Source organism: Vanellus vanellus (genome assembly GCF_965231255.1).
Source record: "Vanellus vanellus genome assembly, chromosome: 5".
Lineage (NCBI taxonomy): Eukaryota > Metazoa > Chordata > Aves > Charadriiformes > Charadriidae > Vanellus > Vanellus vanellus.
The window spans coordinates 2,823,512-2,837,864 of NC_138910.1; the positions used below are offsets into that span (position 1 = coordinate 2,823,512).

At 49.4% G+C, this 14,353-nt stretch overlaps 1 protein-coding gene across 1 annotated transcript; it reads right to left on the reverse strand.

Moving 5' to 3' along the window:
• Positions 1-387: 387 nt before the first annotated feature.
• Positions 388-10,162, reverse strand: LYPD6 (LY6/PLAUR domain containing 6; the record flags this gene model as incomplete). The annotated part of the gene is made up of 4 exons (XM_082484394.1): positions 388-833; positions 2,339-2,469; positions 7,884-7,982; positions 10,045-10,162. The coding sequence occupies 4 exons, from the start codon at positions 10,160-10,162 to the stop codon at positions 630-632; spliced, it is 552 nt and encodes a 183-aa protein (XP_082340520.1). The 3' UTR covers positions 388-629.
• Between the last annotated feature and the right edge of the window lie 4,191 nt (positions 10,163-14,353).

Below are 14,353 nucleotides of genomic sequence, written 5' to 3' on the forward strand. Positions count from 1 at the left end.
CTTCACGCTGCTGGTGGACAACCTCAGAGGAAGCAGGTGGGCGCGACTCTGACCTGATCCAAGCTGCTGCTGCTCCTCCCTTTCAGCTCCTGCTGCCTTGCTGCAAACTCCTGCCCTCACTGGGAAGAGGAGGAGGTGTGGGGAGACTGCAAAGACGTACTGACTATATATTATTTACCCTACGGTCTCAAAACAGGTTAACGAGACACCGGCATTAGTGCTGTGATGAGTTATAACAAGAACGTTTCGATGTCCTGCCTATGGCAGGGGGGTTGGACCTCGATGATCTTCAAGGTCCCTTCTGACCTAAACCATTCTATGATTCTATGTGTAAGTGATGACAATAGCAGCTGCTTCTTTCTCTCTCTTCACAGAGAAAAGCCAGGCGTTAAGAAAAGCGCACGCATCAGTCTCAGCCATGGATTCTGGGAACATCTTGCATGAGTTTCTTCAGAAAACAGTAAAGAAACCATATGATGGTTTTACCCCCTTCAAATCCATCTACATCCCAGGCTCGTTAGTTCATCACTAACAAAAAATAAGGAGGAAAAGCAGCCTTCCAAAGACAACTCCGAAGCGCAGGCTGCGTAGGGAGAGGCTGACCACCCGTGCAGATGTTCTCAGCCGGCTCAGCTGTCTGGACCCGCCGCGCGTGGCAGCGTCACCCAGTGCTGCGACATCAACCCCAGCCAGAGACATGCCGTCGTCAGCAGGGCAGGGTGCGGGAGCCTCTGCGTTTTGTTGAGGGGGGAGAGGGTAGTAAAGACGGCGTCCGTCGTGTTCCGCGGTAGGGGCAGGTTGCAGATGCTTCCTTCGCAGCAGGAGGTGCAGATCTGGAAGAAACCAGGTTGTAACTTGGTTATTTGAAGAATACCGGTACCGCTGAATAAAGATGGAGGGAAAATAATATGACATTTGCAAAGGAGCACAGTGGCCAGTCTGATATTCCCCCCCCCCATTTCTTTTCCCTTTTTTTTTTTTTCTCCACCCCTTTTTTTTTTAAATTCATCTACTTGGAGAACAATTTCACCCATCCAGCAACAGTATGCAGGTCTTCAGCATGACCTGGACACTCCGGAGAGTTGGGCAGAGAGAAACCTTATGAAGTTCAACAGGGGCAAGTGTAGGGTTCTGCACCTGGGGAGGAATCACCCCCTGCACCAGTACAGGTTGGGGGCTGACCTCCTGGAGAGCAGCTCTGTGGAAAGGGACCTGGGAGTTCTGGGGGACAACAGGATGCCCATGAGGCAGCGATGTGCCCTGGTGGCCAAGAAGGCCAATGGCATCCTGGGGGGCATCAAGCAGAGTGTGGCCAGCAGGGCGAGGGAGGTCATCCTCCCCCTCTGCTCTGCCCTGGGGAGGCACATCTGGAGCACTGTGTCCAGTTGTGGGCTCCCCGGGTCAAGAAGGACAGGGAACTGCTGGAGAGGGTCCAGCAAAGGGCTTCAAAGATGATGAGGGGACTGGAGCATCTTTCTGATGAGGAAAGGCTGAGGAACGTGGGGCTGTTCAGTCTGGAGAAGAGAAGACTGAGGGGGGATCTTATCAACGCTTATAAATCCTTCAAGGGAGGGTGCCTGGGGGATGGGAACAGTCTTTTTGCAGTGGTGCCCAGTGACAGGACAAGAGGGAACGGGCACAAACTTGAACATGGGAAGTTCCATCTCAACCTGAGGAGGGACTTCTCTCCTGTGCGGGCGGCAGAGCACTGGCACAGCTGCCCAGAGAGGGGGGGAGTCTCCCCCTTTGGAGCCATTCCAGACCTGCCTGGACTAACGCTCCCGAGGTCAGGAGAAAATAAAATTACATGCAAAACCGAGATGGGGCTGCAGCGGGCCCGGCAGGTCAGCAAGCTCTTTCATTTTAACCTGTTGGAGAAGTTCAAAAAGGTCAACTATTGACCTTCAGAAAATTCTTTTATAAATAACCGTTCGATTCAGATATCAATCGTTTGCTCCAACGGTTTCGGGGCTTTCCCCCCGACCCGTTTCGTTAAGAAAGCCCCGAGACGATGGGCGAGCAGCCGCTGCAGGACAGAGGGGAGCAAAGGGGGTGCAGTCGTGCAGGCAAAGCGCTCCTCAGCCAGAAGGGAGAGGTTTGCTCCCCTGGCACCGCTGGCAGGAGAGTTATTTAAAGAGATTATTCTTTTGTTCTGGGAGAGGTTATGCCTTTGTTTCCGTAACAAATGGAAATGAGCTGGAGCTCGTTAAGAGGGCAAACTTGATTCTTGACGATGCTGATTTACCCACCGAACCAGTCAGACTTCTGACGGAGGCCAAAAGGATTCTGCCCAGTTTTCATATAAATAAAAAAAAAGGGGGCAATTTTTATCCTATACCTTGTATTCTTCATGCTTTACATATGTGCATCCCGTAGACAGACAGTCCTCTAACGGTACACAGCGTTTGGTGACGGATACGCTCTCTCCAGTAACTTTCATCATGTGTTGGCTAAAGCAGTATCGTGTACCTAGAAAGACAGAAAAATGAGTTTACCTGTCCAATTCAAGTTTTGTGATAGTCTAACAAATAGGAAGAAATAGGAAAGAGGTCTTAGACTTCTTTTCAAATCTTAGGATTAAAAAAAAAAAAGATTATTTTTATGTATTTATTACAATACATGAATATCATGAAATACACACACCTCCACCCCAAGCTCTGGCACAACTCTGAGGTTTCAAAGCACTCTGGAACATGGAGATTTGTTCCCAAAAACTAATGTGGGTCTCTCTGTGTTACAGACAAAAAACACACGCACATTGGATAATCGAGTTATGGAGGGAGGTTCAAATAAACACCCAAAATCTTGTACACCGCTAGTTTTACAAGAATGGTTTAAAAGAGAAAACATTTGCAGTACCTGTTTCTGTCTGAAGCTAACCTTTGTTTGTATAGGTTTAACTTTTTTTCCTAGCTTCATGCAAAACCATTAATTACGTAGAATTACCTAAAACATTACACATTGAAGATGCTTTTCCCTATATCCTAGGGCTGTCCTCGCTGCTCACGCTCCAATGCCAGCTCTCCCACAGCTCCTGCGCAGCCCGGAGAAGATCCTTCACCCTCTCTGTCCCTCAGTTTTATCGTCTATAAAATAATGCCAAAATACCAGCAGAACAGTTGGGATGATTTATGCATTTCTCAGTTTCCCAGTCTTTGGAAAAAGCACCATGAAAAGGACAGTGTCCTTGGGATTCCCATCGCATCTTCTGCGTGCTTCTCCTGCGGGCTCCCTCGTCCCCAAGGGACACCATCCTCCTCCTCCTTTTTTAAGCCACTCCTTTGGTGACACTTGTGAAACGCACGGAAAATTCAAAGCAGAACGATTGACAAATGCTGTGGTTATCCTCAGGCTTAAAGGAATTTGGGTTTGTTTCATGCTTTAGTCATCAGAGGGAAGTCGAAGGTGCTGTTCCCCTTCCGAGCACCCCAAGATGAAAACACTGGATTTTCAACACAGGAAACATGCCACCATGTATTTCTTCTCTAAATTATACCTTGCTTCTTATTAATCAACCTTATTATTGATAAAATTGTTGCTTTCACAGGGGGCGTGGGGGGAAAGGGGCATAATTAAAGTGAACGTTCCTGTTCAGCCCTCGTCTCCGATGGGCGAAGCCCCACATACTTCTCATGTTTGAGGCATTTGGCAACAGCCGAGCCAGATTGCTGATGGAACATGTTATTCATTAGGCAATAAAACCCCTCAGACGTCTGTCATATCTTTGACCTGCTCTTAACTGCTCTTAACTGGAGTGCGATATCCACAGCAAACAGACTTAACTTATCACCAGAGGCTGGAGACCCTCGGTGTGCTGTCTTCCTTCAAACCGGCCGGGGCTGCCCCACGTGGCTTTTCATGGGTTTTCCAGGCTCTCCTGCCCCAAGGGGTGAAGCTCATGCAGTTTTACCCCGAGGGGAGACCTCTACATACGATGGCTTTTAGCTTCTCCCAGGACCTCGCCTGGAAGCGCCATTCCCCAGCAGACCTGCGTGTGCGTTGCTTCGTGTCTCCCGTGATGGCTCACCCTTGACAGGTCCCAGATGGAACAAAAAGCTTCCAGCACCCCATAACTCTTTTAAGAGTTCTTTCTTCCAAGTGTGTTTTTAGAAAATATTGTGCAATCATCTTGGAGATACGTATTTTCCCCTGCAGAGGGACCAAGCATGCCTCTGCTCGTACAGCCATCACTGATGGCTGTCATCTCCTGCAAGGCAGGGCTGCAGCTACGAAGTCCACCGTAAGCAATAAAATCCACTCACTCAGATTAATATTAACTTTTGCACTGCATTCTGGTCTGCCTCTCTTCTCTGAGCAAGCTAAGCGCAATGACGACGGGCACTATGAGAAGAATTGGGCCAGAGAGCCCCAGGAGAACAAAGCAGAGGTGGAGAACATCACCACAGTGGAGTACATTAACTGCTCTGCAGACAGGGAGGCTGCCGGCCAGAGGGATGGAAGAGGGACTCCAAGCTGACCCAACGCTATGAAAATTTTACCAAACAGAACAGAGACCTTTAGAATGATTCAAGTAAGACTTAGAAGCTGATGCTTCTAAGCACGGTGGTGCCCAAGCCATGCTGCATGCTCTACAGCCACAGGGTAAGGATGGGTCTCGGTGATAATGTATCAAAAAAGCACGGATTTATGTTTGCTTAACTTTGCTGTTCCAGAGTGTCTTTAAAGGCACTTGAGAGCCAGGCTGGTCGTGGTGTAATATTCAGGCTGTCCAGCAACACGTGCCATTACAAAAGCATTTAAAAATGAGGCTGTAGCTCTATGTGATTATTTGGGGGATTTTCAGGGCTGTTGATTTACACTGACCCCGGCGTGACAGGTGACACCGTCACCTCTTCTTTCGCATTTTCCTTCCTCTGGTGGAACTGTCGTGCAAAGACTGCATGACATGCTTCAGCTACGAGGTATCTCCAATCACCCAGGCTCGACCTGCCAGGAGTGATGCTGACCTACAGCAGCATCACCCAACGGCCGAAACGCACATTCTCCATGAGGTCCACCTCATGGGCACCCTCCAATACCCTTAAAGGGAGCACGAATGAAGAAACCACCTATCAAAACCAGAAGTCGTGGTGCAGACAGACAGCCAGGCTCAGTGTAAGCCAACCCGTCCCACACACTGAGACCCAGCAAGGCTACCTCAAAGCAGGACAGGCTGGTACGTGTCTCCAGAAGGAGAAAGTTTTCCTCTGTTTTCAACTGGGTAGGGAAACACCAAGTGTGGTATTTCAAAGGGCCCAGAGTCACAAGTTGACTTTTGAGAGTCCGCTTCCCAAACCGCAGCCTCTAACAGCGTTTTTGGGTGCCACCTGCAGTGGCTGGAACATCACATCATGGTGGTGGTGGCCATCATTGAGATGTCAGCCCGCCCACAGGCCATCCAAAAACAGAGTACTGGGAGTATTTTGAGTGCAGTATTTCCATACAAATTAGATCACTAACAGTTTCTGCTTGAGCTGAAGCTAATAAATAACAGAAAACAAGGTTAATGCACAGCAGGAGGGCTGCCTTCTAGGGAATGTTTTTTCTAATCTCTGTTCAATACAGTGATTCATGTTTTCACTCTCAGTTATAATGAGTTTTCTTGTACACAAAATGTGGTTCCCTTTAAGTCCTACTTTATAGTTAATGAAAATATTTTCATTTTAATAGCATTCTGTCTTAAAGACAAAAAAAATAATACCAGGATGGAGGTTTCTAGTTTTCTCCTACCATTTAGCCCAAGCAAAACAGCAAGGGTTGGGATCACTGCAGCGAAGGAGGCAATGCCATAAGCGTACCCCTCTGACACCCAGAGAGAAGGTAATTAATTACCCGAGCAGATAACGCCAGCCCCCTGAGCACGCCTGGAGTCACGCCTCAAACCTGAGGATGCATTTCTGCAGCTGCCTTACACGAACTCAAAAGCCACATTTGAAAATCAAAGCAGCAAAGAAACAAAGCTGGCTTAATAAAAGCGTTCGGATGTGGAAGCGTGGCAGATGCAGAGCTAAGAGATGCCAGCAAAAGCTGTCGGTAATGAGGCACCCCGAAGCAACGGCTGATTTCTGGAGTGGGGAGCAACAACGTTACCGGCTTTGCTTCCACTGCAACAGAAGAAGGATGGAGAATTTAAGCCACAGTCCCTGTCCCCTGTCCCCAGTTCCCTGCCCCTCTGAAACGCTCTGACTGCTGACTCAGCAGTTACTCCTCCCGGGTGGCCGTCGCGCCGGCAGCGAGTGGCTGGGGGTCCGTGCCACCGGCAGAGCCGTGCTCCAGCCCCAAGGCAACGCGGTGTCGGGCAGTCTGGGCACTAACGAGTCATGCCTCCAGTAATCCATTATCGGATCCCTCCAGTTTAAGGAGATAAGAAGTCCTCTGTGCTGCAGATGAAAGATAGACTCAGATTTCCAGTTAGCCCCTTCCTGTGGCTAAAACCCCGTCCTGACTTCACGAGTGTACAGGGGGTGTTCGTACCAGCAGCAGGAGGGCTGCGGACCGTAACCAGCAGCTCCAGTTTGGATGAACACAGACACACCAAAGTGTGGTTCCTCCCTCCCTTAAACAGCCACTCAGTACTAACTCCGCTTTCCAGATTGGCACATCTTTTTTGGTCAAGTTGCTGGTTGTTACTAAAGGCAGATGGCGGAGTCACGCTTCACTCCTCGCACAGCGATCTGCGGGTAACACTGCCCTTAGTCATTTAAGTACCACCTACTCCTGTCAAAACAGGAGCGTCCGCGAACATTGGTCTCATCTGATGCCAGCCAGCCTCATCTCTTTTATCCTTGCTGATGTTGGGCTGATTTGAGCTCAAAGCAAATAAATCCTCGGACAGATAACACGCTCTGACACAGGGTGCACACACAGCTGCTTTATCCCCGCAGTGCAGGTTATGGTCTTTTTCTTTCCAAAATAAATATTGTCTATGGGCACTCGTAATGTCCCACAATAGACCACAGACATTCCAGATAGATGCTGCACAAGCGCTGCTGAGCCTACAGAAAGCATCAGGGGAGCGGTGAGCCCCGGCAGCATCCCTCTCCCCTCACAGCCCCAGCAGCATCCCTTTGCCCCTCGGCACTGGCAGCATCCCTCTGGCCCCATGGCCCCAGCAGCATCCCTCTGGCCCTTGTCCCTGCCAGCATCCCTCTGCCCCTTGGTACCAGCAGCATCCCTCCGCCCCCACGGCCCCAGCAGCATCCCTCTGCCCCCACGGCCCCAGCTGCCATGACAGCCACCTCCTGCCCACACGTGGTTCTCACACTGGTGAGGACACAGTCCACATCCAACCCACATCCAGGGCTTTGATCAGGGGCTGTAGACAATCTTAGTGCTTGTGAGCGTCTCAAAAAGCGCAGCGGTAAGGGCGCAGGAGATCTGAGGGTCTCACCGATGTTTGGGTGCCTGTATCCCAAAGCCCTTTCTGAGCTGTTCCCAACTTCAGACTTCTATGGGAGTTATGAGCCCAAAATACTGAAAATATCTCAATCCCAGCCAAAAAGAGGGCAGCGCTGGCTGCCCTGAAGCTTGGGCTTTCGCCCTGGGGGAGGGAAGCGAACAATGCGAGAACCAGTCCCGTAGTTCCCAGTATGAGAAACACAACCCTTAAATAAATGTCAGCCTGATTTAATTTCCAGCCGAGTTAGAGGAGTACAGGGAGTAGATGAAAGTCCTAAACTTCATCCACTGCAAAGAGACAGAAAAGCTTAAAGGATTACTCGTATCGCTTACACATCTCTCTTGGTGAGGAGGCTTACAAGCAGGAGCAGCAATCACCAGCCTCCGAGTACGTGTAAGGAATAACGGGGGCTCAGTGCTGTCCCGGCGGTGGGGACAGCGAGCGGTTGTCGCAAGGTGGGTTTAAATTAAATGCAGCTGGTTACCTCTTGGACAATAGACATCCGGAGCCCATCGGTTGCATTCGTAATTATCTGCCGCCTTTTCGCAGGTGAAACATTTAAATCCGTGCGGATACGGTGTGGCTGAAAGGAATAGACAATATTCAGTTAAAATGAGCCAATTAATCTGGTCCAACTATGCTTTTCAGAGGCACACAGCTGTATTTGTTCTCTTTAGATGTACCTTTCTACAAGTTCACCTGTCAACTTCATCGAGTTGGGCCCAATTTGTAAAATTCCTATCACCGGTAGCAATGCGGGAAAGGCACATACAGATACAATAAGGACTCAGTTCAGCCGTGTTTACTGAGCAAAAGTGGCCACTGCCAACTTCAAAGGGAGTTAATGTGAGCAAGGAGTGCTTATTCTCTTGATATCAGAGCTCAACATCCAATACTGCTACTTTATCAGTGCTGATAACAAAATATCAGATGGATTAAAATACTTCTGGAAACCGTCCCACCGAGGGAATGAGCTACCGCTTTTGAAGGCGGGCTGATGTCCCCAAAGGAAAGAAAAATCAATTTGCTGAACCTCCAGTTTTTAACAGCAGACTCCGTCCTAATCTATCTCGCCAAACAAAGAGCGTAACTTCTTAAGTGGTCTCCTGGCAGGGCTTCCGTAGCACATTCAATACATCTTCAAGATGCTGCCACCTTCTCAGAAGCCAAACAGGTCACATTTATCTCCATGGGGTGAAGTAAGCTGAACCTCCACAGCCTCATGGGCCAGGTCTCACCTCTCCCTCCTCTTCACCTCCTCCCCTTGGCCACGACACTGTCCAGGTAGGAGAGGTGAAGCAAGAGGCATTTGCTGCTTGTTTCCCCGGGCTCCTCTGGGTAAGGGCCAGCAAGTCACCTGGGAGCATCTCTGGTGGGGCTGGTGCTGCCCTCGAGGAACAGCTTGGGGTGGGACAACACAACAGCACTAATAAATTCACCCCGTTCACCCTGCACCACTAGCAGGTAAGGGTTACGGCATAAAACAGGAATTTCATCTTGCTTGTACAGAATATAATTTTTTCAGCCAAATTTGGAAAGGCGGTGAGTTGGCACTGGCAACAGATGGCAGACACAGCGCTCTTCTACAATTAAATGAGTTTGTATCTGAGAAAGCGAACAGACTAGTGAAAGGAGAGTCCACGAAAGATCTGAAGGTGCATAACTTTGTATAGCGTCGCTTCAGGGATTTTCTGAAATAAAGTCAGGAGGGGTTGGTGCCACAGCCGCAAATGGTTGCATTCGGCCCCTGCTCGCAGCTATCGATGTGCTGGGGCAAACCATGCGGCTGTGAGGGTTGGTTTCGTTGCCAGAGAGATTACTGAGGAGCAGAAAATCATAGAATCATAGAATCCTGGAATGGTTTAGGTTGGAAGGGACCTTGAAGTTCATCAAGTTCCAACCCCCCTGCCATAGGCAGGGACACCTCCCACCAGACCAGGTTGCCCAAGGCCACCTCCAGCCTGGCCTTGAACACCTCCAGGGATGGAGCGTCAACAACCTCTCTGGGCAACCTGGGCCAGTGCCTCACCACCCTCACAGGGAAAAACTTCCTAATGTTCAATCTGAACCTGCCCTCTTCCAGTTTGAAGCCATTCCCCCTCGTCCTATCGCTACATGCCCGAGTAAAAAGTCCCTCCCCAGCTCTCCTGTAGGCCCCCTTTAGGGACTGGAAGGCCGCAATATGGTCCCCCCAGAGCCTTCTCTTCTCTAGGCTGAACAGCCCCAACTCTCTCAGCCTCTCCTCATAGGAGAGGTGCTCCAGCCCTCGGATCATCCTCGTGGCCCTCCTCTGGACCTGCTCCAACAGGTCCATGTCCTTTGTTGGGGACTCCAGAGGTGGATGCAGTACTCCAGATGGGGTCTCACAAGAGTGGAGTAGAGGGGCAGAATCACCTCCCTTGACCTGCTGGTCAAACTAGTGAACAAAAAGCCCCTGACACACTCAGCAACTGCCTGTAACCCTTTCTGTCCTCTAACCCCTTTGGGAAGCAACAGTCTGGTTTTACATCACGAGTACTGGGGATATTTATTTAATTTTCACTCAGCTCTCAACTCAACCCCGATGTTTGTGTGGCCTTAACACACCTTCACCCCCGTCCTTACCCCCGCGCCATGGCGTTGCAGCCCGCGCAAAGGTGGCTTACTGGAAGGGTGGAGGTAGATGATGTCCTTCACGGTGAAGTCCCTGGGCTGGGCAGTTGGCAGGCGGCCGGCCAGCAGGCAGAGCAGCAGCACCCACGCCGGCGCGGGCTGCGAGGCCATCGCCCAGCAAGGACGTACTCATGCGGCAGCCGAAAACCGTCACCTGGGGGATAGCAGAGGACAGGGCTGAACAGAGCAGACGTGTCAGGAGGCCCCGCCACCACCTCTGCCCCCCAGCAACCCAACCTCGCCAAAACCATCACGCTCCCCATGAACCTTCGGCTGCCCTCCCGCGGGGGCAGGCAGCCATGTGGCTACTTTGGTTCGGCTTCAGTGGCATCCCTGGCACCACCGGGGAAAAGGGCTCGGAGAAGTCCTCTCCCAGCCAGAGAGCTGCAAATGGGAGCCGAGATGAAGGGTGGTTGGGTTTGCGACCGCTTACAGTTTAACCAGTTGGCAACTGGTTTGCAAAAACCTCAGTAGGACATTGATAAAGTCATTGGAGACTGCGCTGTGACAGGACTTAATGGCTTCTTTCAGAGAATAATGGAAAATCGCACAATTAGACTGGGAAGAAAGGAAACAGGGTAGCTGGTAGACCCATTGGAATGTCTGGGGGAGCAGTGATGGGTCTCCCACACCCACACTCCAACGTAGGCTTACACCCTTCAAAAATACACCTTTTGGTCAAACCAGAAGCCCCATGTGATTTTTCATGTCTCGGGAAAGGCGAGGAGCTGCAGGTTGTCTCTACCTTCAGCTGGCTGCTGTTAATATCATAAAGTGACTGTTGTGTTTTCCTCATCCATGCACCAAAGGGTCTTATTCCCTCTGTGACGCTGTTGACAAACGACACAGTGCATTTTTCCCATGTCCCTGAACGCAGGGAACTAATTTAAGCAGAAACAAATACCCACTGCGGTACCACTTGTGAAGCTCTCCCCAAACCAGCAGCTTTCAGGAGCATCCCAATCCCTGCGCGCAGGCTGCGGGGAGCCCTCCACCAACAGACAACGCTAAGGCATCGTTAAATACACAGCTTGTATTATTACAATTCCTTAAAAATGATGAAAACTTGCGTCAAAACCGAGCGGGACAGGAAAGCCCCAAGAGGACATAGCTGCCGAGCCAGGCAGGAGCCGCCAGTTTCCCCCAGCCGCTGGCGTCCCTCCAGCACACACAGGGTTGGGTATTTTTGCTTTTTTCCACCCAGACTGACCAAGAGATCTGCAATACCCAGATATTTCCTAAGCAACTTTGAAAGTGTGGTAGCTATTATTTAATAAATCGATTTTTTGGTGTTGTGGTTTTGGGGGTTTGTTTTTTTTTTTTTTTTTGGTCAGGAAAGATGTTCCAGGGGTGGGGATGTAACCTCCCACCTGTGGCTCCATATGTTTTTCTTGCAGCAGAGACCCACACAGGACTTGTGGCGCGGTGGCTGTTGTTATCCTTGGCTCTTATCTGAAAACACCCTTTTTATTAAAACACCGTGAAATCCATAAAAATAGTGAGGGAAACAGATAACACATAGTGTGGTGCGTTAAGCTTTGTTGTCGCAACCCTATGAAGAGGGAAACGCCAGTTTCCATTGGGTTCACTCCATAAATGCATTATCAGCCAGAGGAAAATGAAATCCCAATTAGAAGCAGAAAGGAAATAAAACAAGCCTCTCCCAGCCACGGGAAAAGCAAAAGACATGGGACCAACGACTCTCTGTGGGGTCTGGAGGAAGAAGAGCCTCCAGCAAAGCCAGCTGGAGCCCACTCTGGTGACAGAGCGGGACACGTGCGTGGATTCCGGACTATTCACATTTTTTAGTTCCTCATGGCTAAACACAAACAGACCTGGAGCTGAGCTGGCCAGATGCCGACATTGTCCTGACAGTCCTCAGCTGAGGAGAACAGGAGCCATCAGCTGCACAAGCAACGGCACCAGGTAGACACGCTCCACTCCGGAAGTGTTTGCTTTCAGGGCACGTATCTATATGGTCAAGACCAGGTTGGACGGGGCTTTGAGCAACCTGGTCTAGTGGGAGGTGTCCCTGCCCATAGCAGGGGAGTGGAACTAGATGGTCTTGAAGGTCCCTTCCAACCCAAACCAGTGGGGGTTGGACTAGATGATCTCCAGAGGTCCCTTCCAACCGCGACCATTCTGCGATTCTATGATTCTATACGTAACACAAGTCACACGCGATGCTCAGCGCACGGAAGCAAGATACATTTGGGCTTCTGAGCTGAGTCCTCTCCTACACAAGAGGAGACCTGTCCGTCACCGCACACATCAGCCTCTCTGCTCACTGCCTGGCCAGAGTCACTCAACAGCCACTGAGTTTTCACGTGTGGAAATAGTTTTATATTCAAACTATTAAGATAATGAAGGTTTGGAGGAGAGAGGGATTTTTTGATTCTTTTTTTTTTTTTAAACCCAAACAAAACAAGGCAGATTTTTACAAGCCCCATTATTCATTTTAAGAAATGAGCAGTTTGCAGTGAAACTGCCAGTTCACAAGGGCTCAGCACCAATCCTGCATTACAGTACAATAAAAAATTAGGACCCCCATCCCGAAGAAAGAAGGTTCTCATAGCTCAAGGCAACCTCTCAGCAGCAACCTATGATAGACATAAGTTATCAACAGAACTTAAAATATTGCTATTTGTCCTTCAAAACACAGCGAGATTAACATAATGGCAAGAAACATAGAATCATTTAGGTTGGAAAAGACCCTTACGATGACCAAGTCCAACCGTAAACCTAACACTGCCAAGTCCGTGTCCCTAAGTGCCCAAGGAATTCCTCCCAAGTACAGTAAGAAAAGAATTTGTTGGCTTTTCTCAGCATATTCACAAAAAGCACTTGTATTTACTGTACTGATCAAAGCCTTGCTGTGGAGGACACCAGTTTTCCCTCGATTGCACGCGCTCCCTTTTATGGGACCAAGTGCTTATCCAGCCCAGCTCCAGATGCCTGCGCAGAGCTGTTAGTACTTGCCGAGTCGTCAGATTCAGAAGACAAGTGGCTCTTAGTCCTGCCTGCACGGGGGGCAGAAACCCTCCAGCTGCACGCTAAAAATACTCACGTCGTGCCTCTTGTAGTTCAGCAGCTCAATTGCCATCACCGCTTCTAACCAGTTGCAAGAACCACAAACGAAGAGAAAGAATTCGCTTCCTCACCTCTATTTTAGGTGTTCGAAACGGATTTAATTATAGGCAAGGAACTAAAATTAAAAAAAAAAACCAACCCTCAGAACAACCCTGAGCAGGGCCGAGCGAGGCCAGCCCGGCCGCTGCTTTGAACTACGGCAGTCACTGAAGTAGAAAGTCCTTATTGAACCAAACACCTGCCACCGTTCTAGTCACCGCTCTTCACAGCAAGCACGCGCTACCTGCTCATTTCGTACGCGCAGAGCAGGCATAAAAATAGATACTTCTCTCTACATAGAAGTTCCTACTGTCAGGAACCCGAATCCGCAATATTTCGCAAATATTTTGAGTATGCGCACACGGCTGCACGTAGTTCTGTCCTTCACAGGGGGCAAAAATACACGTACAAATATCCTACATCCAATTGGGAAAATATTCATTGAGGTTTAAGGTAACACTGATATGTCACAGAGGGTGGAACATCAAAACTATTTTGACTAACATCAGACATTTAATAATTACTGCTCAGCACACTCATTCTATCTGGTTTTACACCCACACATAAAAATAAAATGTAATTCCTTTTTTTGTTTTAAAGGAAGGAGATATGTTTATGGACACACTATCCTAAAACCAGCAGACGTCTGCCAAAAAAATTGTTTCCAGTTCACTTTCTTTCCCCCAAATCATCCAAAATTATATTTTTCTGCAAACACAGCTTCTCTTTATGATGTCTATAAGCCCTAAGAAGCTTCATCGAGGGCACGAACACTTTCTATTTTGCTCGCAAGCCCCTTTTCGTTCATGGCTTTCAGCCAAAATCGCCAAACCTTGTACAAAAATATTTTTTCGAGCAGTTATTGCTGACGTATCGGCTACTACTAGAGGGCTGAACCTCTGCTCGCAGAACAGGCTTGTTCTCCAGCGTACCGGCACGTATTTTTTCCTTCCGAATTAAGGCGGCTCCTTTCCAGACGCAGCAGCCCCCCGTGCATAGCAGAGTGCACGCCCCAACCTAAAGGAGAATGGCACGGCCGGCTCTGCGCTTGATACCGGACTGCAGTTAGGGGAAATAGTCACATGGTATTTAGATCATACAGCCTGTTTATAAAAGGTCTGGGGCGCTGACACAGAAATCCCAGTTAACTCAATCTTTCCAGCTTCACCAGCA